General features: G+C 31.1%; 3 protein-coding genes and 1 pseudogene across 3 annotated transcripts; 2 read left to right on the top strand and 2 right to left on the bottom strand.

Annotated features, from left to right (window-relative positions):
* The first annotated feature begins 1,943 nt into the window (after window positions 1-1,943).
* On the top strand, window positions 1,944-2,791 carry LOC149063013 (uncharacterized). The gene is made up of 4 exons (XM_089215484.1): window positions 1,944-1,963; window positions 2,026-2,194; window positions 2,384-2,531; window positions 2,598-2,791. Exons 1-4 carry the CDS (start codon window positions 1,944-1,946, stop codon window positions 2,789-2,791), a joined length of 531 nt encoding a protein of 176 aa, XP_089071610.1.
* Window positions 2,792-7,262: 4,471 nt separating this feature from the next.
* Window positions 7,263-8,731, bottom strand: LOC149063012 (uncharacterized). Its single transcript, XM_089227631.1, has one exon. It carries the CDS (start codon window positions 8,658-8,660, stop codon window positions 7,452-7,454), a length of 1,209 nt encoding a protein of 402 aa, XP_089083757.1. The 5' UTR covers window positions 8,661-8,731; the 3' UTR covers window positions 7,263-7,451.
* Window positions 8,732-11,878: 3,147 nt separating this feature from the next.
* LOC107172690 (uncharacterized) lies at window positions 11,879-13,141 on the bottom strand. The gene is made up of 3 exons (XM_089215483.1): window positions 12,741-13,141; window positions 12,250-12,608; window positions 11,879-12,069 (listed from the first exon to the last, which is right to left on the bottom strand). The coding sequence occupies exons 1-3, from the start codon at window positions 13,139-13,141 to the stop codon at window positions 11,879-11,881; spliced, it is 951 nt and encodes a 316-aa protein (XP_089071609.1).
* A 6,937-nt stretch (window positions 13,142-20,078) lies between these two features.
* Window positions 20,079-20,929, top strand: LOC107172503 (zinc finger MYM-type protein 1-like; annotated as a pseudogene).
* The last annotated feature ends 1,354 nt before the right edge of the window (window positions 20,930-22,283 follow it).

The following is a 22,283-nucleotide window of genomic DNA, read 5'->3' as shown; positions in this document are numbered from 1 at the left end:
AGGAGCTGTGGGAAATGAATAATAAACACCTAAAATAGAAGATGAATGTGAACCCAATGGATTGTTCACCACAAAATCATCAAAATATAAGAAGTAGGGTATATAAATAACACCATCCTCATTGAACAACAATATTTCATCTTTCCATAATTGACTATTAAAGAAATTTGTAAATCCATTGTCATTTTTCAATAAATCTTGATTTTTGATATAAGAATCTAAAATACCTGGTGCCTCAAAGTATTTTCTAAATTGAAATTTTAATGGTAAGATAACTCCTTTGACTTTTTTTTAATCAACAGTGTTAATGTTATTTATTCGCACATCATCTATGGTGTTATCCAAATTAATAATTTTAGGCTTTTCATAATAATCATTAATTTGCAAAAATTTAAGAAATTTGTACTTAGCGTCTAATTCTACAAATGGATTTTCACAGAAATTAATAATAGATTTAAGTGCATTGTTTTGTTTAATGTTATTGTCAACAATTAATTTCTTTAATTCATGAGCGATGGATATGGTTATTATATTTGTTACATTTTGTTGAAGTTGGATAGCATCTTTTCTGGAGAAATTAAATTTCCCATAGTAATGGGTAGAAAATTTTAATGCACATTTATTTAAAGCATCAATATCTCAATCATCAATAGTCAACACAAGGTTCATGTATTAAAGAAATCCCTTCTATATTTGTGTTAGCATTATTTGCAATCTTAGTTGAGGAATCATTATTAATATTTTTAAAATTATGATTAGAGTTTATATTATTAAACATTTCACATTTCATATGTTTAGAAAATGTACGATAAGTTGAAAAAGTTTGTGAACAATGCGATATACCACAGTGATAAAAACTTGATGATGTTAATGAATGAACATACTTCAAATGTACCATAAATTGATCGAGTTCAGCAAATATATCTTTACAGATAAAGCATATTAAATCCATCTTTTAAATTAATGGAATTATTTTGACAAATTATTATACATAAATATGTTACAAAATATTGGTTTGAAAAAAAAAAGAATTAATAATTTAATAAAAAATAATAATAATAATAATATTAATATATAATTACTAAATTTTATTATGAGAATTTAAACAGTTAAATTAGAAATTAATGATGTCAGAGAAGAACATTTAACGTCACACTCATTATGAATATCATAGAGAAATTTTTGTAAAAAAGTCCAAACTAAAATAGATTGAATGGGATACTGTAAATTGAACACTTGGAAAATTTTAAAACATGTGTCGAATGCACGAACTATGTTATACAATTTACAATAGGTGTTGAAATAATATAAATAAAAGTCTTTTGTATCATCTAAATCAGCCTCCAACAATGCAAATTAATGGTTATAGTTTTTCTTTTTTTTTTTGTAAGCGTTGTCAATTCGTGATTGAATTTGAACATGTACCTAAGTCGTTCACTGAAACCACTTGTAATAAAAATGACGTTTTGGCATCGGAAATAGACGTTTTAACTACGCGTCGTTTGTTGGTAACAGGATCTATTTCAAATGATTTGGAAGTTGGAACCAATAGAGCATTCATTAAATCCAAAACTAGGTGATTTCTGGTTTCTGCAAAGGCAAAAATAAAATAATTCATTCATTAAATTAATTTAAAAAAGAGTTTAAATATTGTACCAAATATTGTACGCTTAAGCAATAATTTGCTGTTTCCATCTTTTATATTAGTGATCATTAACGGAATAATCTTAACAATAAATTGATCCCAGTTCACAAACAGTGAGTTTCCTTTTGAAGGATAAATATGATCAAAATCAATATCAATCTGAAATAAAATAAATCAAACAAATAATGTTAAAACAAATAAAAACTATAAGTGTTAAGCTTCAAAACGGTAAACTTGTAACATACATCTAAAAACAAAGCCAAACCATTAAATATAGGTACATTTATAACCTATAATTATGCCTATACTTAGAAAACAGTTCAAAAATTAAATAAAATAAAATATTACCAAACTGTAGGCAAATGACTGTTTCAAAATAGGCCATTCGTCAAGAATGTTGAATTTAATGTTGAACCAATGAGTGAAGTAACTTTAAAATGGCAAAAAACTTGTGAAATTCGTAGAGATTATCTATTGTCTCAAAATATTAACATAGTTGATATTCTTGACGAATGGCCTATTTTGAAACAGTCATTTGCCTACAGTTTGGTAATATTTTATTTTATTTAATTTTTGAACTGTTTTCTAAGTATAGGCATAATTATAGGTTATAAATGTACCTATATTTAATGGTTTGGCTTTGTTTTTAGATGTATGTTACAAGTTTACCGTTTTGAAGCTTAACACTTATAGTTTTTATTTGTTTTAACATTATTTGTTTGATTTATTTTATTTCAGATTGATATTGATTTTGATCATATTTATCCTTCAAAAGGAAACTCACTGTTTGTGAACTGGGATCAATTTATTGTTAAGATTATTCCGTTAATGATCACTAATATAAAAGATGGAAACAGCAAATTATTGCTTAAGCGTACAATATTTGGTACAATATTTAAACTCTTTTTTAAATTAATTTAATGAATGAATTATTTTATTTTTGCCTTTGCAGAAACCAGAAATCACCTAGTTTTGGATTTAATGAATGCTCTATTGGTTCCAACTTCCAAATCATTTGAAATAGATCCTGTTACCAACAAACGACGCGTAGTTAAAACGTCTATTTCCGATGCCAAAACGTCATTTTTATTACAAGTGGTTTCAGTGAACGACTTAGGTACATGTTCAAATTCAATCACGAATTGACAACGCTTACAAAAAAAAAAAAGAAAAACTATAACCATTAATTTGCATTGTTGGAGCTGATTTAGATGATACAAAAGACTTTTATTTATATTATTTCAACACCTATTGTAAATTGTATAACATAGTTCGTGCATTAGACACATGTTTTAAAATTTTCCAAGTGTTCAATTTACAGTATCCCATTCAATCTATTTTAGTTTGGACTTTTTTACAAAAATTTCTCTATGATATTCATAATGAGTGTGACGTTAAATGTTCTTCTCTGACATCATTAATTTCTAATTTAACTGTTTAAATTCTCATAGTAAAATTTAGTAATTATATATTAATATTATTATTATTATTATTTTTTATTAAATTATTAATTCTTTTTTTTTTCAAACCAATATTTTGTAACATATTTATGTATAATAATTTGTCAAAATAATTCCATTAATTTAAAAGATGGATTTAATATGCTTTATCTGTAAAGATATATTTGCTGAACTCGATCAATTTATGGTACATTTGAAGTATGTTCATTCATTAACATTATCAATGGCGATTTCGCCAACCAGTTATGTTAGTTTAGGACCTCAATAGCTGTGTCGAAGGCCGAACTCCTAGATTTCTCGGAAATTCGGCATCGTAAAAGTTAATTCTACGATATGTTAAATATGATAACCGAGATGAAATCGCAGTGTCGGCGTCGTTAAATTTAATTCTACGAAACGCTAAATATGAAATCGTAGTATAAACGGGCACACCTAAAGAGAGGCTTAAATGTCATTTGGTTATTGAGATTACGTATCACGAATAACCAGGATGTGGACCGACTGGTCACACGAGCGTGGGAAGCTGCGATAACATAAAATTACACACGTACGCTTTTGCGCGACTAGGCCATGGACACATACTTATCTTATCGATAGGAGAGGAAACGCAGGGAGTAGGACTAATGGACTATATAGGAGAGCCCCGATTAGACCCAATTCAGACGTGAGCCACCAGAGTCAGAGCAAGCACCTTCACGCCAGACACCAGTCCAATTTAATTATTCGGACCTAGAATATTTTTCAATTAAATCATTTTGTGCAGTAAAAGTGTTTTATTTACATAGTAATCAAATAAATATCTAATAATTAATCACAAATCAAGTTGTTATACTTATAACACTCAATCCATCTACCTCAACACCATTCGGTTGTCCTCCTGTATGCTGGGACGCTACAGAATAACAGTGTCACCTGCACAACAATACAAAAAACAAGAGAGTACCAACACAATCCGCAGGGTAGGTGACACGAAAACATGGGAAAAATTTACAGTAGGAAAAAGCAATAAGAAAACAAACTTAACATGACCGATTGACAACTATTGCTATTTTGCCATATTGGCACAAACAAGATCATTGCCTTTAACGCCACTGCCAATGGTTACATAGATTACTATTTATTTTTAATGAATAGAAATCATTGAATGGGAAGGGCATCAACAAATTTAAAACTAAAAAAAAAAAAGTGTGAATAGACCTCTAACTACTTTAGTCTTAGCTTTAAGTCCTGAATTCTAGTAAAATATACATATTTATGAATTATTTTTTAATTAAATACCTACATTAAAATTGTTAATTTTAAAATGAATAAATATGTGTTTAATATTGTATTAATTTTTTTTAAGTAAAGTTATGTATTAAATTAATGTACATACATATTATATTGTATATTAAATACATATTTTAAAACAATAAAAATTAAAATTCTTCATCTGAAGATATTACACAATTGTTTGTGATGTTTAAAGATTTTTCAAACTTCTCAGACAAATTAAGACCATTTTTGAATTGAATCCAGCAATTTGGTGGTTTTGTATGTGTGTCAACTCCTGTTTTTCGATCAATCACGCAACATCTTATCTAAAAAGTTTTTAATCAAAGTATAAACATTATGTTAAGAAAAAAATGAATAAAAAATATACAAAATAATATGTATAATATACGTGTATGATGAGCTTATTATTATAGGTAGAATATTACTTACAAATATGATATTAAATTATAAAAAATGTATTTATTTGGTTTTAAAATGTTAAAAAGAAAACACTTTGAAGTAGTAAACTCTAGTTAGGGTTATGTACCTACTTATTATTTTTTTTAATCTAAAAATAATTATTAGCCCAATTAATTTTGTTTCAAATATACATAATTGTTCATAAAACAATATGATAGTAAATTTAAAAAAAAATTGTACATGAATGAATTACCTGTCCTTGACTACTCCAATACTTCTGCCGTTTTAGAGCTTTATCAATTTCTTCTTTATCTTTAGCTGTTTTGATGTCTAACTGCTTACTAATTATTTGTACCTAAATCGGAATGTTTAGGACACCACCAAGAATCGCACTAGTAAAATGTTAGCAATACAAATAGATATTTATTATTAAAAACCTAAAATATGTTACCTTTAGGTTTACCTAAGGTAAATATTATCTATATAAATTCACATACTTTTCTCAAATTTTTTGACTCTATGCTCCCTTTATTAGCAGGAGATTGAAATGTGGAGACTTGCGGATCATTATTTGTTTTGATCGTTTCCAGAGCCAATACTTTCGCCTTATTTGATAGAGACATTTCTTCCTTAATTTATAAAAACATTATAAATTATTATACATTTATCATCAACAATTGTTTTTATTGCTTACTAATTGTGATTTTAGATCAATTATCTCAGCTGAAAAAATTTTATTTTCTATTTCAATTTGGTTATAATCCTTTTGCATTGAATGGTTTTTAGCTTGAATTTTTTTCTAAATAATTATACAATATACATATACATATAAGGTATTTTGTTAATAATTGAAATACATTAGTCTTTAAATAATATTTGTTAAATTTCTATACTATTTTGATGTAGGGTTGGCCCTTATACAAGATGCTTGTTTTATCATAAACCAATCATTATTTTAAAAACTATTAACATTTTTAAAAATAATTCTTTTACATAAATGTAACTTATAAGTGAACTAACATTTTTAAAGCAATTAATTATATTCCATACCTATATAAAATACAATTCCGGATTAGCATAGGTCAGAATAATGTTGTATGTAAATATACATACCATTTCAATTTTAATTTCATCAATTTCTTTATTTTTTTCATCTAAAAGACTTAAAGCATCATTCAGTTCTAGATTTTTCAATTCCATCTTATTCTTAGTTGTATGTAGTTCCTAAAATATTTATTAATTTAAAATGTTAGCCCTAATGGCAGCGTTGTAAAGTATTTGAGTAAAAGTATTCAAATTTAGAATATTTTATTTAGAAGTACTTAAATGCTATTTTGACTATACAAAATTATTTCAGAACTAAAAAGATTTTTTTTTGTATTTGAAGATTATTTCCAATAGTTCTGAAAAGTAGGTATTTTGAATACTTTATTTTAATTTTTATTAATTTTTTAATTTTAATATTACTTAAATACTTTTTAAAAGTATTTTTCACAACACTGCCTAATAGTAAAGAAAATAATTACCTGTTCTAAATCTTCATTGTGTTTTACAAATTTTTTGCAAACAGATTTGTAATGTAAATAACGTGACAATATATAATCATTATCCGTTAACTTACTTTCCGTTGATGTGACAGACATATTTTCGAAAACAATTCTTTAGGTACTTACTCAAGGTAAAAGCCAAAAGCTAACAATATTTGTTATAAACAAAATGTTTAAAACAACTCTCGAGGTAAATGCCAAATGGTGACAATATTCCTGGTATACAGATATCTTTATTACCAAACTATAAAGGTACAATCATGTACAATTATGATACATACAGAATGTTCTTAGTAACATAAATTAAAGTTTACTTGATGGCTAATCCTCATTATAATTTGTTTTTTTTTTTTACCAAAAGAAACCTCAATTACTTTTTAAATTTGTATTTAAAGAATAACAATAATATTAACAAATAAAGAAATAACTAATAATTGATTTAATTATACATATATTTATAATTTAAAATGTTGTCTAGTGTTATAATACACTCTGTATACAATGAACCGACAAACAATTAGGAAAATCCAAGATACATGGGTAAAAGTACAAGATTAATCTTTAAGTGTTATGAAACATACAAATGGTATCCGGCCAAAATAGCGAAACAATTACCGCGAATGTAAAAATCGCGAATTGATAATAGCGAAAATAAAAATAGCGAATTGTAAAAAAAAGCGAAAATACATAATAGCGAAAATCAAATATATTTATTACAATAAAAAATAGATAAAAATAGTTTATAAATGAGATTAAATTACATTCATTATAATTATAATATCGTTAAGTTCTAATAATAAGTATTTATAGTATTAATAATAATAATTTTAAATAAAATAGGTAATTATATTTAATTTAAATATAATTATATCTAGGCATTCAGTGACAAATTATATGCTATACCTTTTATGAAGTTCTTATTCTCATTAGTATTATAATTTGTAACTAATGAATGAATTCTTTTATTACAGTCCTTGTACTTTTTTTTTTCCGTGGTTGTTCTCCAGCTATATATTGCTCTCGTTTTAATTCTTCTATATTTTGAACTTTCTTAATTCCATCTATGAATTTCCATATATTAGGGTGGCTTGCTCCTAAAGAATATTTATTCTATTACTAAAGATACTAATTATTAATAAAATAATACGAACCAATAACAGATGTAAATCCTCTGTGCCATCCTTCAATAGCGTTGTTTGTTGTTGGAAGACCATTTTTGGCTGAATAGTGACAATTCCAAATATGAATAGGATATCTTGGCTGTCGTCGAGTTTTTCGTCTTCCTGTTATTTTTCCTACCCAGTTATCCTCGAAATAATCCAAGAATGGCATTACCAGGTCTTCATTTTCAACATAAAATTGTGTTTCTAAAATTTCTTCGTATGCATTAATAACGTTATCTGGTGGAACATAGGGCAAAGCAGCTAGCATACGAATATGAAGAGCAAAGTTAGCATTATTAATATAATTTTCGACTAGACCAACATTTTGAATTTGTCGCCACATACATTTAGAAAAATGAAAAAAACAACCTTGTTGTTCAGCATGTGGAAAAACAGTTTTGAATGCATTGATTGAGGCATTTTCAAAATCCATTATTACCGATGTAGGATTTAAAGATGGTTTTATTTCTAATAAATATTTAAGAAAACGCGTGTATGTTAATTGGGATTTATCGGTTAATAATGCATAAATGGTAGGACTAACTGTTTGGTCACCTTGTTGAATAAGTACATGAATAGTGAATAACTGATAAAAAAGTGAAGGTACCGTTTTAAAAGTTCCATCGACTAACCAATTAGCTGATTGATCCATTAATTTTAAATTATTTTCGGTCGAAAATATTAAAATTCGATCTTGTGATGCTCCACTGTCAAATATTAAAAATTGTTCTCCTTTCATCGTTTTAGTATACTCATCAGCAATTTTAAGGTCACTCACGGTTTTCGGAATAGGTGGTGCACATTGGTTACGTGTCCGAACTCTTCGTATAATGTGTTTTAAATGATGAACTGATGGCATTTCACCGGCTACTCCAGGTAATATTTGAACAGTACTGATTATATCATGTGGAGTATTTTGTGTATGAACAGCCGCTTCTTTTATCTTATTCACAGCCATTTTGCGTTGGATTTTACATGGATCGGGAACATGATTATGTGAGTTATCCTTAGGTTGACTTTTAATTTCTCCGTTTATCGTAATAATTCTACCTTTACATGAACTTTCAACGCAACGCCAATATATTGTGTTATTTTGTTTTCTATCTTCACGATGCAAAAAGCCACTATACAATAATAAATCCTTATTTTTATTACTTTTTACAAATTCCATTGAAAATAATATTAAAATATTTTTTCACTGCACACTTTTTTTTTAACGAACGAAAATATTAAGTTAAATAGTACAAGCTACACACATTTACGCACTATCGAACTACAACTGTATTAAATTGTGTCAGCTCAAATATAATACGATTGACAATCTTATCTCGGTATATATCCAATATCAAAATAGTCATAATAGTAACTAAGATAGCACATTGACGATAACCCGATACGTCCGTGGTTACGTAGTGGGTATGTATTAATTGCGCCAGAAATTACAGGTAAAAATAAGTTTTATCAAGTATTTAAGTTTTAGTAAAAGTTTTAGTTTTATTATATGTTTTATAGTATTTGAAAAAGAAATTATAAAAATCTGCAGTTTCGCTATTATGCATAATCGCTTTTTTAAAAAATCGCTATTTTTATTTTCGTTATTATCAATTCGCGATTTTTACATTCGCGGTTAATTGTTTCGCTATTTTTGCCTAGACCCATACAAATATATTATGTATAGTACAGTTATTAGGAAAATCCAAAATACATATAAATGTGTATAATACGATAAAAAAAAATTACAATAAGTACCTACCTACCTACTCATGATTTTGATAACAAAAAACAGGTTTTTATAATATTAAATATAATATAAAATTATTTTAATACCAATATTGTATTTAAACTTAAAATTATATACAAAATAAGTTGTATTAAGATCTCTGCAGTCACAATGTTCTACACGTCAAATGAAAAATTGGACATGTGGGAATGTTTTTTGGAAAGTGGAAAAAACAAAAGAAAAGCTGTTTTATTATACAGTCAACGATATGGGCTTGAGAGACATGTCCCAAATTCAAGCATATTTTCAAGATTAGAACAAAACTTAAAATCTAATGGGAGTTTTAATAATCAAAAAAAAAGAAAATTAACAAAAACTACAGAAGGATATTCAGAAATTGTTTTACAGGCGTTTGAGGAAAATCCAAATATATCTTTAAGATTATTATCGAGTAAGTAAATAAAATAAATACAAAAAAAAACATAGACACATACAATTATTTTGGTTTATTATTGTTTATTTAGAACAAATAGGAATTTCTTATAGTTCAGTTCAGAGAATTGCAAAGAAAAATAAATATTATCCATATAAACGGCACACTGTACAGCATTTGAGATTTGATGATTGTGAGCGTCGCTTGGTTTGGGTTGCCAAGGTACATATTATTTAATTTTAATTTTTAAAAATTTTCTTATTAACCTATGTTGTATAAAACACAAGGTACTTGTTGAAATTGAAGATAATCCTCAATTCTTGGAAAGGATATGTTGCACCGATGAAGCAAAGTTTCACAATAATGGCAATGTGAATCGTCAGAATATGCGTTACTGGTCAAATGGTAACCCTCACTGGCATATAGAGAAGAATTTCCAAGAACGTTATGGCATTAACGTTTGGTGTGGTATTTTTTATGACAGATTGATTGGCCCATTTTTTTTTTTCTGGAAATTTAAATGGTGATAAATATTTAAATTTTTTAAAAAATGATCTCCCTATTCTTTTGGAGGATGTACCTTTATCACGGCGAAAAGATTTACTTTGGCAGCAGGATGGTGCTCCAGCCCATAATAAAGGCACTGTTATTCAGTATTTAAATTCAACATTTGGGTCAAAATGGATGGGAACATACAGTCCAGAAATATGTTGGCCACCTCGTAGTCCTGATTTGACTTCACCAGATTATTTCCTTTGGGGATATCTTCAAAGTGTAGTTTATAAGGAAATGCCATCTAATGTAGAAGATCTGAAACAGAAAATTAAAGATGCTTGTTCAAACATCCCAAGTCATGTGTTAGTAAAAGCTACTACAAATGAATTACTTAGAAGACTGGCAATTTGTTTAGAAGTGGATGGTCATCAATTTGAACATTTATTAAAACAATATTATTGTAAATAAACTTAAATGAACAGCTTATATGCATTGTATTTTAATTTAATTTCTTATTCTAATAGTAATTAGACAGAAAAAGTAACCAGTAATTAAATAAGACCATATTTAAAAAGAATATTTTACCAATACCCAATAGGTATTAATTCAGTATGCATGACGTGTACATATAGGTGTCCTACATTAATAAAATAAATCAACATCCTACTTAGTTACTTTGATTTAACTTACCTTTGATATATCAATTTACTTATTGAACAACAAAATAAAATTATTATTATTAATAGTAACATTATTTCAAAAATATAGTTGATTGTTGATTAGTTTAACCAATAAATCAATTTAAAAATACAAAAATACATGACAATATTGTCTATGAGGGCTATACGCAAATTTTCATGTTGTTAATTCCCGCTTATCAAAGGTTTAACGAATCACAATTAATACCTATTCGGTAGTGAGAATTTTACATTAAACACTTGTTTTCAGAAACAGTTTACAAATTACAACAACTTATACCTACAAAAATTACTGAGGAATGTTGATCACGATTTAAGATGGTCGTGCAATCGTGCTGTTAAATGTTGACATTTGTTAATTCAAGGCTTATAGATAATAATCCTAAACTATAAGACCGTGGTGTTGATTAACCGTTAATTCTCGTTTATCTACAAATGTAATAAGTGATTAAACCGTATACCAAGAATCAGTAACCAGTGGTTTATTGTGTAACCATTTTGGTAAATTGTAAAATGTTATATTTATACGTTGTTCACTCGACACTCGATGTTCGGCTGAGAGCGGGGATAGGATAGGTAGGTCCAATTCGTACGACCTTTGTACATGGTACTTAAACCTACTATTAATTTATTGTTATTATCGATTATGACTGTTATGGGTATCATTAAATTTAGATTTAATTTCGTTTTTACTTCTGGTTTTGACTGTTGGGCTTAATAAATTGACCAGTAGCAGTAAATTTAACGAATTTTTAAGCATTAATAAGTCGCTAACGGATTACTCAAATTAAATTCTGTAAACGTTAAAATTTTTTTTTTCTATATGCTTACAGATTTTCGTTATAGAAAATAGGTATTTCCATTTGAAAATTGAAAGTTTATAGTGTTTTACTAAATAAGGGAGGTAGTTAAAATTATAACACATTGTAAAACAGTAAAATCTATTAAGTTTAAAAAAAAATTTATATTAAAATTCCTAATACTTACCGAGATATTTACTGGTTCATGATAAAAGAATCACCCTGTATATATATATAATTTATTTATTTTAATGTTATCTTCCTATTTTTAGGTGCATTAGAAAATGTATCAATAACTTCATCAATATTTAATTGTTTGCCTTCATCTTTTTCTATTGAAATTATACTTAAACTGGACATTAAGTCATGATTCATAGAATTTCTCAAGTAGTTTTTCTCAACTCTTTTCATGCATGAAAATGTGCGTTCACAAGCTGCCGATAAAACGGGGATTGTAATTACTATACTACACAATTTATACATCTCAGAAAATGCTATTTCATAAAGCTTCAAAAAACTATGAAATTGGTATATATTGTTTATAGAAGTATTATTTATTTTTTCATATTTTTTCAATGCATTTTTTAATATATTTAACTCAGATTTGATACTACTGCAATCAGAAGAATAAGGTATAGCTAATGGTTCAATATCATCATATTTCAAAAAATGTGGAGATTGTGGATGTAATGCTGTAATACTACTCAAGAACTTTTCATTATGCATAAATCGTTTATCAATTTCAGAAATCATTCTATCTAAAATAAGATTATAAATATTTACTTTATAATCATCTTCTGATGTGTTGCTTTGTTTCTCTAAATTTTGAACAGTACATACACATTTTTCCAAATATTTAGGCACTTTTTTGGCTCTGTTTTGTTGTTGTTGATCGGATGGAAGTTTTATACTTAGTGAAATAGCTTTCTTCTCTACTTCTTTATACAAATTGTGATGGGCTTCCTGATTATTTCTAAGATTATTAAGTGATTCATTAGTTGCTTGTATTAAAATAATAGCTCAACTTATATCTGCATTTACATCTTGGAGATATTTAATAACAATATGAATTTCAGACAGTAAATCATTACATAAATATATAAACTGGAAATCGATCATATTCAATAAACCAACAGCTTCTAAAGATCTATCTGGTTTTTCTAAAACTATATTATTTAAAAGCAACAAAACAATATCTAAAACAGATTTTAAGGCTCTACAAGAATGAATTTGAGAAGACCATCTAGTCATACATAACCGTTTTAATTCAATAGGTTTACATTTTCCAACTTTTTTCTGTAGCTCCATAAATTTACTGTGTATTGTTGATCCAGACATGAAAACATAAATATCTTGAAGTAATAAAAAAAATTTATCGGCTTCTTCTACATTTTTAGCTACATCTACTAATACTAAATTAAGTCTGTGGTTGTTACAATGAATATAATAAGTATAGGGAACTTCTTTTCTGAAAAGTGCTTGAACACCACTAATATGTCCCCTCATCACATTAGCACCCTCATACGTTTGTGCAACACACTTATTTATATCAATTTTACAATCACATAATAGGTTTTTGATATGTACAAATAAGGAGTTAGCATCTAATTTTTTTAAAGGAGTAAAACCTAAAAATCTTTCTTTTATTTCACCTTGGCAATAATATCTAATTACTATAGACAATTGCTCCGTCTAAGTAATATCTTTAGTTTCATCGGCCAGTGTTTCGATTATTGTTTTAGAGGTTGCTGTGCCTAGGGGGTAAGCCTCGGTCCACCTACTAAAACAGTCGGTTGCTACCAGTATGTACGATTTTCCCTTACTGGAACGTGGATATGGTCCCATCAAATCGATACTGATAACTTCCCATGGTTGTCGGGGGGTTCTGGGTTGTATCGGATCGTTTGGGCGCGAGTTAAGTGGTTTCGTGCACGCGCAAACGTGACATGCACCGACATATAACTTCACGTCGTTTTTCTGACCTTTCCAATAATACCGTTGTCGAACCGCCCTGTATGTCTCTTTCCAACCCGGGTGGTTAAATAAGACGTGGTCGTGATACCTCCATATCACATGTTGTGCTTTGGATTTTGGTATCGCGACGGGGGTGTTAGGGCCAATGTTCACACGTAAGAGGCCGTCCGAAAAGACATATGTGTCGATTTTCGACTTGGCGCTCCGTGTGTTACGCGCTGGGCCGCCTAACGTGATATTGGCAATCATATCGCGGATCGCAGTGTCCTCGGCCTGCCACTTTCCGAGCGTGATTGCGGTGAGTGGTGTGTCGTCCCTAACGTGGTTGTCATGTATAGAGAAGATGTGGTCCCTTTCGAAGTCAAAATTGGTCGTCGGCGGTGTGGGTGGGCCTATCAATTTTTGATGTTCTACATCGGTCCACTTCCACCTTACTCCCTGTTTCAATAAATTTGTTAGGGGTGCTATGGAGTCCGCGTAATTATCCACGAACTGGTTGTACCAGTTGCACACTCCCAAAAATTTTCTTACGTCCTTAACCTTTTTTGGAACCGGAAAATTGTCTATGCAGACCAATTTTTCCGGTTGTTTTTGTATCCCTTCCGAGTCTACAATGTGCCCCAAAAATGAAATTTCGCGAAGACCGATTTTACATTTTTTTGTGTTGCACATTAGTCCGAACCGTTTGAGACGCTCGAGAACCTTGTCTAAGTGGGCCTGGTGTTCGTACTCGTTTCTTGAAAATACAACTATATCATCTAGGTATACTTGTACGAACTCGTCCTGGTACCCTCTCATGACTTCATTCATGAGCCTCACGAACGTCATTGGACTATTTTTTAGACCGAAAGGGAGGACTCTAAATTGGAACAGACCTCTACGTGTCCGAAAAGGCGTGTATTTTCGTGCCTTTTCGTGGAGCGGTACCTGCCAGTATCCGCTCCGCAAGTCAAGTACACTGAAAATTTTTGCACCCCGCATTTGCCTAATCATTTTATTTAAATCAGGCATTGGGTATGCATCGGATTCCGTCACGTCGTTGAGCCGCCTGTAGTCGACACAGAGACGGTATGAACTGTCTTTTTTCTTTGCCAAAACTACTGGCGCGGCCCACGGCGAGGAGCTTGGTTCCACGAGCCCTTGAAGTTCCATATCGCGCACCATATTGTCGACAGCATTTTGTTTCTGTTGTGGGTATAGATATGGTTTTAACGCGATCGGTGTCGGGTCTTTAAGCAAAATTTCATGTTCAATTAATTTGGTACGTCCTACTTTTTCACTGAATACTACCGCGTATTTGTTTAATACTTCGGTAAGTATCGTGCGAGTTTCGTTGTCGTTTCCAAATTCTAATTGAGAAAAGTCAAGACTAGTGGTGGGTGGTTGTGACTTCCCTTTCCAGCATGTCGACGTACGTACGAATTTGCCTACCCATGTGTATTGTACACGCGGCGTAATCCCAAGAGACTTCGTTATCTACGAGAAAGTCATGTCCTAGTAACGCGTCGCAATACAAGTTGTCTAAAATAGTTGCTTCGAATTTGATATTGAGCGCCCCTATTCTAGCTTCGAATGTGGAGGTGCCATTGGTTGACGCCGTGTGACCATCCGCCATTCGGACTGTGCCTGTTTGCCCGTAAATGTGTGATGCACCGTATTTACGGGCTACGGCTGGGCTTACATACGATTTTTGCGCCTGCGAATCTAATAAAGCAGTTACGAAGCCTGACGGAAATTCGAGTTCGACCGCAGGGGTCGGAATTTTGTCCGGGCGTGTTCGCGTACCGTTATTATTTGTATTGCAATCGGTTGTGCGGGACAACTGGTTTTGAACCGCGACAGAGACTGTTTGGTAGTCGGTATTAACCGCCATTACCATACTGTCCCTATCGGTTGTCACTGTGCCTATCCGATGGTCTACTTGCGCAGACTGACCTAATGCGGCCAACCATGAATCACATTAAAATTATCCAATTAAACTTGAACGGTCAACAGACAGCCTCTGAACAATTACGTGACCGAGTAATCAAAGAAAAGACAGACATAATTTTGGTACAAGAGCCACCAACAAACGAAAACGGCCTAGTAGTCAACTTTGAAAAATGCCGGCAGGTGTCAAATTTCGACAAGCCCGGTGCAGCGATCATTATTACATGCGACAGAATTAAATGCATAAATATTGCGCAACACACGTCGCAATATGTGGCTGAGGCGAAAATTAGTCCGAACGGAAGAGATGAATCCAGTGTAGTACTGGTCTCAGCGTACTTCAAGTACAACAGACCTACCACGGACTTTACCGAAAGGATACGCTCCATCGCCCAAGATCATAGCTCCTTGCTGATATGTGCAGACAGTAATGGCCACTCCACACGCTGGCACAACCAAAATACGAATGCCAGAGGTAGAACTATTGAGGAAATGATCGACGATCTGCTGCTGCACATACACAACGCCCCCAATAGCACACCAACGTACGAACGAGCACAGATGGGCTCATCAAACATAGACCTAACTCTAACCACGTCCAATCTGAAACGACACATTAAAAACTGGGCTGTCGAGAACGACACGGACAGCGATCACAACAGCTTAAGCTTTGAATTACACACAGAAATGAACGTCCCCAATAAGGTAAAAACCGTAACCTTTAACGTTGGGAAGGCGGACTGGTCTAAGTTTCAAAACACCTTAGCACAACTCAATCAACTAGCTGATGACGCCGTAACTGATATACACACACGTGCGTGACACTAACGAATATTATAAGAAATGCTGCAATTAAATCAATCCCTCTAAAGAGACGAAGGAGGAACCTGGCCACGCTCCCACCTTGGTGGACCGCCGAACTAAGCGACTCCAAAAGAACATTAAATCTCGCCAGGCGTAACAAGAGTCCTAATTACGCCGCTCTTCGCAATAGGCACCTGCACTTAATAAGGTCGGCAAAAATGGATGCCTGGAGGATCTTTAGCGAGGAAACGAATACAAACACCTGGGGAAAAGCCTTTAACTGGGCCAAAAAAGGATCTAGCATGAATAAAGGGCCGTCCACCCTTAAAAATAAAGAGGGACGATACACAAAAAACATAGAGGAAACAATAGACACTCTGCTGGATGCATTCCTGCCTGATGACCACACACCATCAGAGTTAATCATGGCACCTCAAGACGGCCGCCCGATGACAAATGCCACGTACGACGAAGTTAGGTCATCCATCTGGAAACTAAAACCTAATAAAGCCCCAGGCAAAGACGGCATCACGGGCGGTATGCTCCGCAAAGCTTGGCCGACGCTTTCCCAAAGGATCATTGATTTGTTCAATCAATGCCTCCTGTCGGAAACGTTCCCAACGCCATGGAAAGAAGCGAACCTGATAATCATTCCTAAACCGGGCAAAAAGGATAGAACATGCACTGGGGCATACAGGCCCACCAGTCTAGTACCCACGTTTGGAAAGGCGCTTGAATCGCTAATTATAAAGAGACTCGAAGATGAAACGAACGTTAACACCATAGGTGAGCAACATGGATACATAAGTATCAAATCTACGGTGACAGCGATTAAGGCCGCATATGAATGGGTCGACCGATGCCCAAACAGGCACATAACCGGCCAATTTGACACGGCGATGCTGGTGTTTAGGTGGTGTAGCGTCGGCCGGTCAGGTGTGGTAAGGTAATAGTGGTGTGGTGAGGGAACACCCAAGAACTTAACACTGACGGTACGGTGAAATGTGGCTAGGCCACGTTTATTCGCTAAGCAATTGGATGAACAAAAAGAAAATGAAATAACACTAAGTGTCGTTGTCAGCGCGCACGAGTCGGTGTGTCGTATTGATCGTCCGTTTTTCGGTTGTCGGTACGACGGTCGGTGAACGAGTTCACGATCGGCGGCGGCCGGTACTCGTCCGGCGTGACTTGTCTTGGCGTCCCGCCTAGCCTTTGCGGCGTGGAGGGAGAGTTGACGGTGCCGCGTCGTTGTCACCCGTGGTGGTGGTTGATTAAGTCGTAGACCGGTCGCAACGGTACCTGTACTTTGTACTGGCTGTCGCTGCGTACCGTGTCAGAAATAAGCAGATATACGATTACCTAAAAATACATAACAATAAGTCATTAGGTACATAATATAATAATATGAATTACATCGATAGTCCCAACAAGAAATTACTACGATGTTGTTGAATACTTTCAAATTGTGATAGTTAGGAATATTATTTAGAACCTAACCAATACAATAAATTACTGTGAATATTGTAATTTTAGTAGCTACTAGTAGCATTTCTAACTCTATATTCATATTATAACTCTTTATTAAAAAAATATTGCATTACCAATACTCAAATATTGTAAAATACTGTGTTTTTATATTTTATGTTATGTTAATTTATAAAAAAATATAATGAATAGTTGGTATATGTTTTTCAAACATTTATTTTCAATAGTCTTACATTTTTTAACTAAGCATTTATAATATGTTACATTGATTTATATAACAATTTAAGTAAATAACAGTAAATAATCCATAAGGTTTTTAAAATGTATTCTAGATGAAAATGACCATCTAGAACATGGGGTTGAATCAGATATTATATTGGACACTGAATCACCTGCAATAAATGGTACTTAATAATTGATTTTATTATTATTGTGTATTCTTTTTTTTTTCCTAAAAAGTTTTACATTTTTTAACTTAACATTGTTTGTTATAATATAACAATTTAAGCAAATAACAGTAAATAATCCTTAATATTTTTAAAATTTATTTTAGATAAAAATTACCATCTAAGACATGGAGTTGAATCAGATATTATATTGGACACTGAATCATCTGCTATACATGGTAATAAAATAATATATTTTGTGTTAGCGTTAATATGTATAGTCATGACATTTTATGTATTGCTTAGGAATTCTGTACAGTATGTCAGTATCTGACTATTTTTAAATATGTGTATAATATTTATTTTTTTTTACAAGCATTTTTGGGTATTTTATGCAATAACTAAGAATTTCTTAATATGACAAACCTATTTATTTTTATTTTACTGACTTATTTTATTAAACTTATTTATTATCGTTTATTTTAATCAATTGTTTTTGTTTTTTTAGTGGCAAATACTACACTTGATTTGAATTCAGAATACCCTACTGATAGAGGTAAATTCCCTGACAACATTACTGATTCTAACTTAAAGAAACAAATCATCGCATATGGTCCATGTAAGCCAACAAACAAATATCTTTTGAAAAATGTCAGTTTGAAAAATTCTGGTCATTCTTTTTCAATTGATTATTATCACTTGACTACTATAACTGGAATGAAAATTCCAAGGCAATGGTTTTGTTTTTCAGTTATAATGAATAAGGTATACTGTGAAACTTGTTGGCTCTTTGCCAACAGATTAAACGCAAATTTCAAGTATAACTGGATTCATGGTATATGTGACTGGCAAAATTTGAGTACTAAAATAATGAAACATGAAAAATCCCATCAACACTTAGAAGCTGTTCAAATACGATTACTTTGGATTAAAAATGAAACAATTGAAAAAAATGTAGAAAAACAAATATCAATTGAAGCTCAATTTTGGAAAGATGTTTTGACCAGATTAATAAAAATTATTCTAAGTCTTACTGCTGGAAACTGTGCATTAAGAGGAAATGAAGGGGAAAAAAATACTGATTCAGAAGGAAATTTTCTACGCACCGTTAAACTTATTGCTGAATATGATCCTGTATTGAACAAGTTACTTTACAATGAAGAGATGAAAATAAAATATCTTAGTTGGAAAATACAGAATGAGCTCATAGAACTTTTGGCATCAAATGTTAAAAAAATAATCTGTGACGAGATTCGAAATGCTCAATGCTTTGCTATAATAATGGACTCAACCCAAGATATCACAAAAGTAGACCAGGTTAGTTTAATTATAAGATATGTTATAGTTGATTATGAAGAAAAATCTTTTAAAATAATGGAATCTTTTTTGGGATTTTATCCATTAATCAAGCATGGTGCTAAATTGGACATAAAAAGATGTAGAGGTCAAGGGTATGATGGGGCATCAGTTATGAGTGGTGCATATACTGGTGTCCAAAAAAGGATTTCAGATGTTGTACCAAGTGCTTCCTACATTCATTGCACAGCTCATAACCTCAATTTGGTTATTTCTGATATTGCTAAAAGCTCTCAAAAAGTAGCTTTATTCTTTGATATTGTACAAGATATATTTCTGTTCTTTAGCAAGAGTGCACCTAGATGGACATCATTGGCTTTTGGTGAGAAGACCGCAGATCAAATAAGAAATAAAGTATTAAAAAAAGTGTGTGCCACTCGATGGGAAGCAAGACACAACGCGGTGCATTCACTAAAATTTAATTTTATAAATGTTTTAAAATCGTTAACTAATATATTATTAACAAGTGACAAAACTGATGAAAAAAATAGAGCCAAATCACTGAAAAAAAAAAATGGAATCATTTGAATTTGTTATGTTAATGACCATATGGGAAAATATTTTAAAACCTTTATCAATTGTATCAAAGGTATTACAATCACCACAAACCAATCTTCACAAGGCATGTGATTTATTGCAAGGAACAATTTTATCAATTGAAAAAATGAGAGATGGTTATGATGAACTTGTTGCTACTGGATTATGCCATAAATGGGGTATATCTATAACAAAACCTACAACCCGTAAAATATATTCAAAACAATACTGTGGAGAAATTCAAGGAGATAAACGATTAGATGTGCCTGAAGAAAAATTTCGTATAGCAATTTTTTATCCTCTCATTGATACAGCTTTATTTCAGTTACGTGATCGATTTAAAGGACTTCATTCCGTTTCAAGAAATTTTGAATTTTTACTTCCACAAAATATAGTTACTATGAAAGAGTCAGAAATAGTTAAATCTTGTTATGATTTCATATCATTTTACAATAACGATGTGACATCAGATTTAATAAGACAACTAATTTCATTAAAAGAATTTATTAAAAATACAAAAATTCAAACTATTCAAGAATTGACATCTTTTATAATTGAATATGATCTTTCATCCCTTTACAGTGAAATTCTCACAGCTTGTATTATATATTTAAGTCTCCCAGTTACTGTAGCTACGGCCGAAAGGTCATTTTCCAAATTAAAACTCCTAAAAAATTATCTTCGGAATTCTATTTCGCAAGATAGATTAACTGGCATAAGTATACTTAACATAGAAAAATCAAGGACAAAATAACTAGATATTGAAAAATTGATAAATGACTTTGCTAATATGAAGTCAAGAAAAAAAAACTTTTTAAAGTAAAATCTTTGTATAATACCTATAAATTATAATAGTAGGTACCTATTGATTGTTTATTTTTTGTTATTTAAATTTGAATATAATATTGTTTAATAAATGAATTACTTTTTATTAATTATTTGACTATTTGACTACTGATAACTGATGTATTGTTGGAGATGTGTTTAAAAATATGATGAACTTAATATAGCCACATTACTATACTGCTTGTCAAGCCGTATAGAGCTTGAAAAGTTTTAAAAATTTGGGGCCATACATTTTGTCTAGTATTAGGGATCTGCCAAAGGTTATCTGTGCACTGACTTTTTTTCATTATACTGTATAATGCAAGTACAGGGGCCCCATAAAGTTTTTAGCATCAGGGCCCTACAAAACCTAGTTGCGGCACTGTGTACAGTAGGTTACTGTAATGGATGGAATTAAATTTGAATGCAATGATAGGTATCATTGTATATACGAAAAACGATTCTGAACGGAGATGATCTGTCAGTCTAGGATATATTATATTTAAATATTGTCATATATTCTATTTTTAAACAAATAAATTATTTTTCAATTAAGACGCATTTTGAATAAGGCATGGTTAATCAATTTGTCCAAAACCATTGCATGTAGTTATCATAATTCATAATACTTTATATTATCATAGATATACATATACTTGGTTTGAGGATAAATCGTTATCATTACGCGATTTAATAAAAATTTAAAACTCAAACGCTCAAAATATTTTTCCTATAATGACGCTTCAAATTTTCTCTATAGCTATTTGAAGCAAAACTTATGGAAAACTTAGTGTTTGTTGTGTTTTAGAAATAACATGTTTATTAATTAACTCATAATTAATATTACAATATTATAATACTCACAGGATTGTGGTTATGACAAAAAGTCGTTAGAGAGTATTGTAGTGCGTTTGCAAATACTTCTGTTTCTACGAATAAATGGTTATGCAATTTTCGTTTGGCTGTTATATTCCCATTACAGTGAAGTGCAGTACAATCAAAATTGCGTGAGTCTAAGTATGCCATAATCGTTGATTCCATTGATGAAAATCCACCATTAAATTTAGTAATTATAGTTGGATTTGAATAACTCTTATTATTTGTACAGTTTTCATTTGAACAACTTAAACTTTCTGTTGCCGATGGTGCATCTTTTAAGAGTTTGTTGATGATATAAGCAATGTTACAAGTTGTATCAATTATACCAACACCTGAAATACCAGTAGCATCTTCAAAAATATCTTTTAATATCGCAGCCCTTTCTTTATAAATAGTTTTTGATGGCCCATGGAGAGCTAAATCTTTGCAGAAGTTTATAAAAAGATTTTCACAATTATCAAGATAACATTTAT

This window comes from Diuraphis noxia, unplaced genomic scaffold (assembly GCF_037042655.1).
Source record: "Diuraphis noxia isolate RWA-SAM2 unplaced genomic scaffold, SU_Dnox_SAM2 contig0001, whole genome shotgun sequence".
NCBI lineage: Eukaryota > Metazoa > Arthropoda > Insecta > Hemiptera > Aphididae > Diuraphis > Diuraphis noxia.
Note: the sequence above shows the minus strand (reverse complement) of the source record. Positions and strands in the feature narration are given on the sequence as shown.

Bases quoted from the DNA above. Each gene is read 5' to 3' on its own strand.
- LOC149063012 (XM_089227631.1), bottom strand. From the start codon at position 8,660: ATGGAATTTGTAAAAAGTAATAAAAATAAGGATTTATTATTGTATAGT.
- LOC149063013 (XM_089215484.1), top strand. From the start codon at position 1,944: ATGCCTATACTTAGAAAACA. The intron at 1,964-2,025 runs GTTCAAAAATTA...GTTTCAAAATAG, and splicing joins ATGCCTATACTTAGAAAACA to GCCATTCGTCAAGAATGTTG. The intron at 2,195-2,383 runs GTAATATTTTAT...ATTTTATTTCAG, and splicing joins AGTCATTTGCCTACAGTTTG to ATTGATATTGATTTTGATCA.
- LOC107172690 (XM_089215483.1), bottom strand. From the start codon at position 13,141: ATGAGGGGACATATTAGTGGTGTTCAAGCACTTTTCAGAAAAGAAGTT. The intron at 12,609-12,740 runs GTTTATATATTT...TAATAATCTTAG, and splicing joins TTGAATATGATCGATTTCCA to AAATAATCAGGAAGCCCATC. The intron at 12,070-12,249 runs GTAGTATCAAAT...TTTTATCGGCAG, and splicing joins ACCTTATTCTTCTGATTGCA to CTTGTGAACGCACATTTTCA.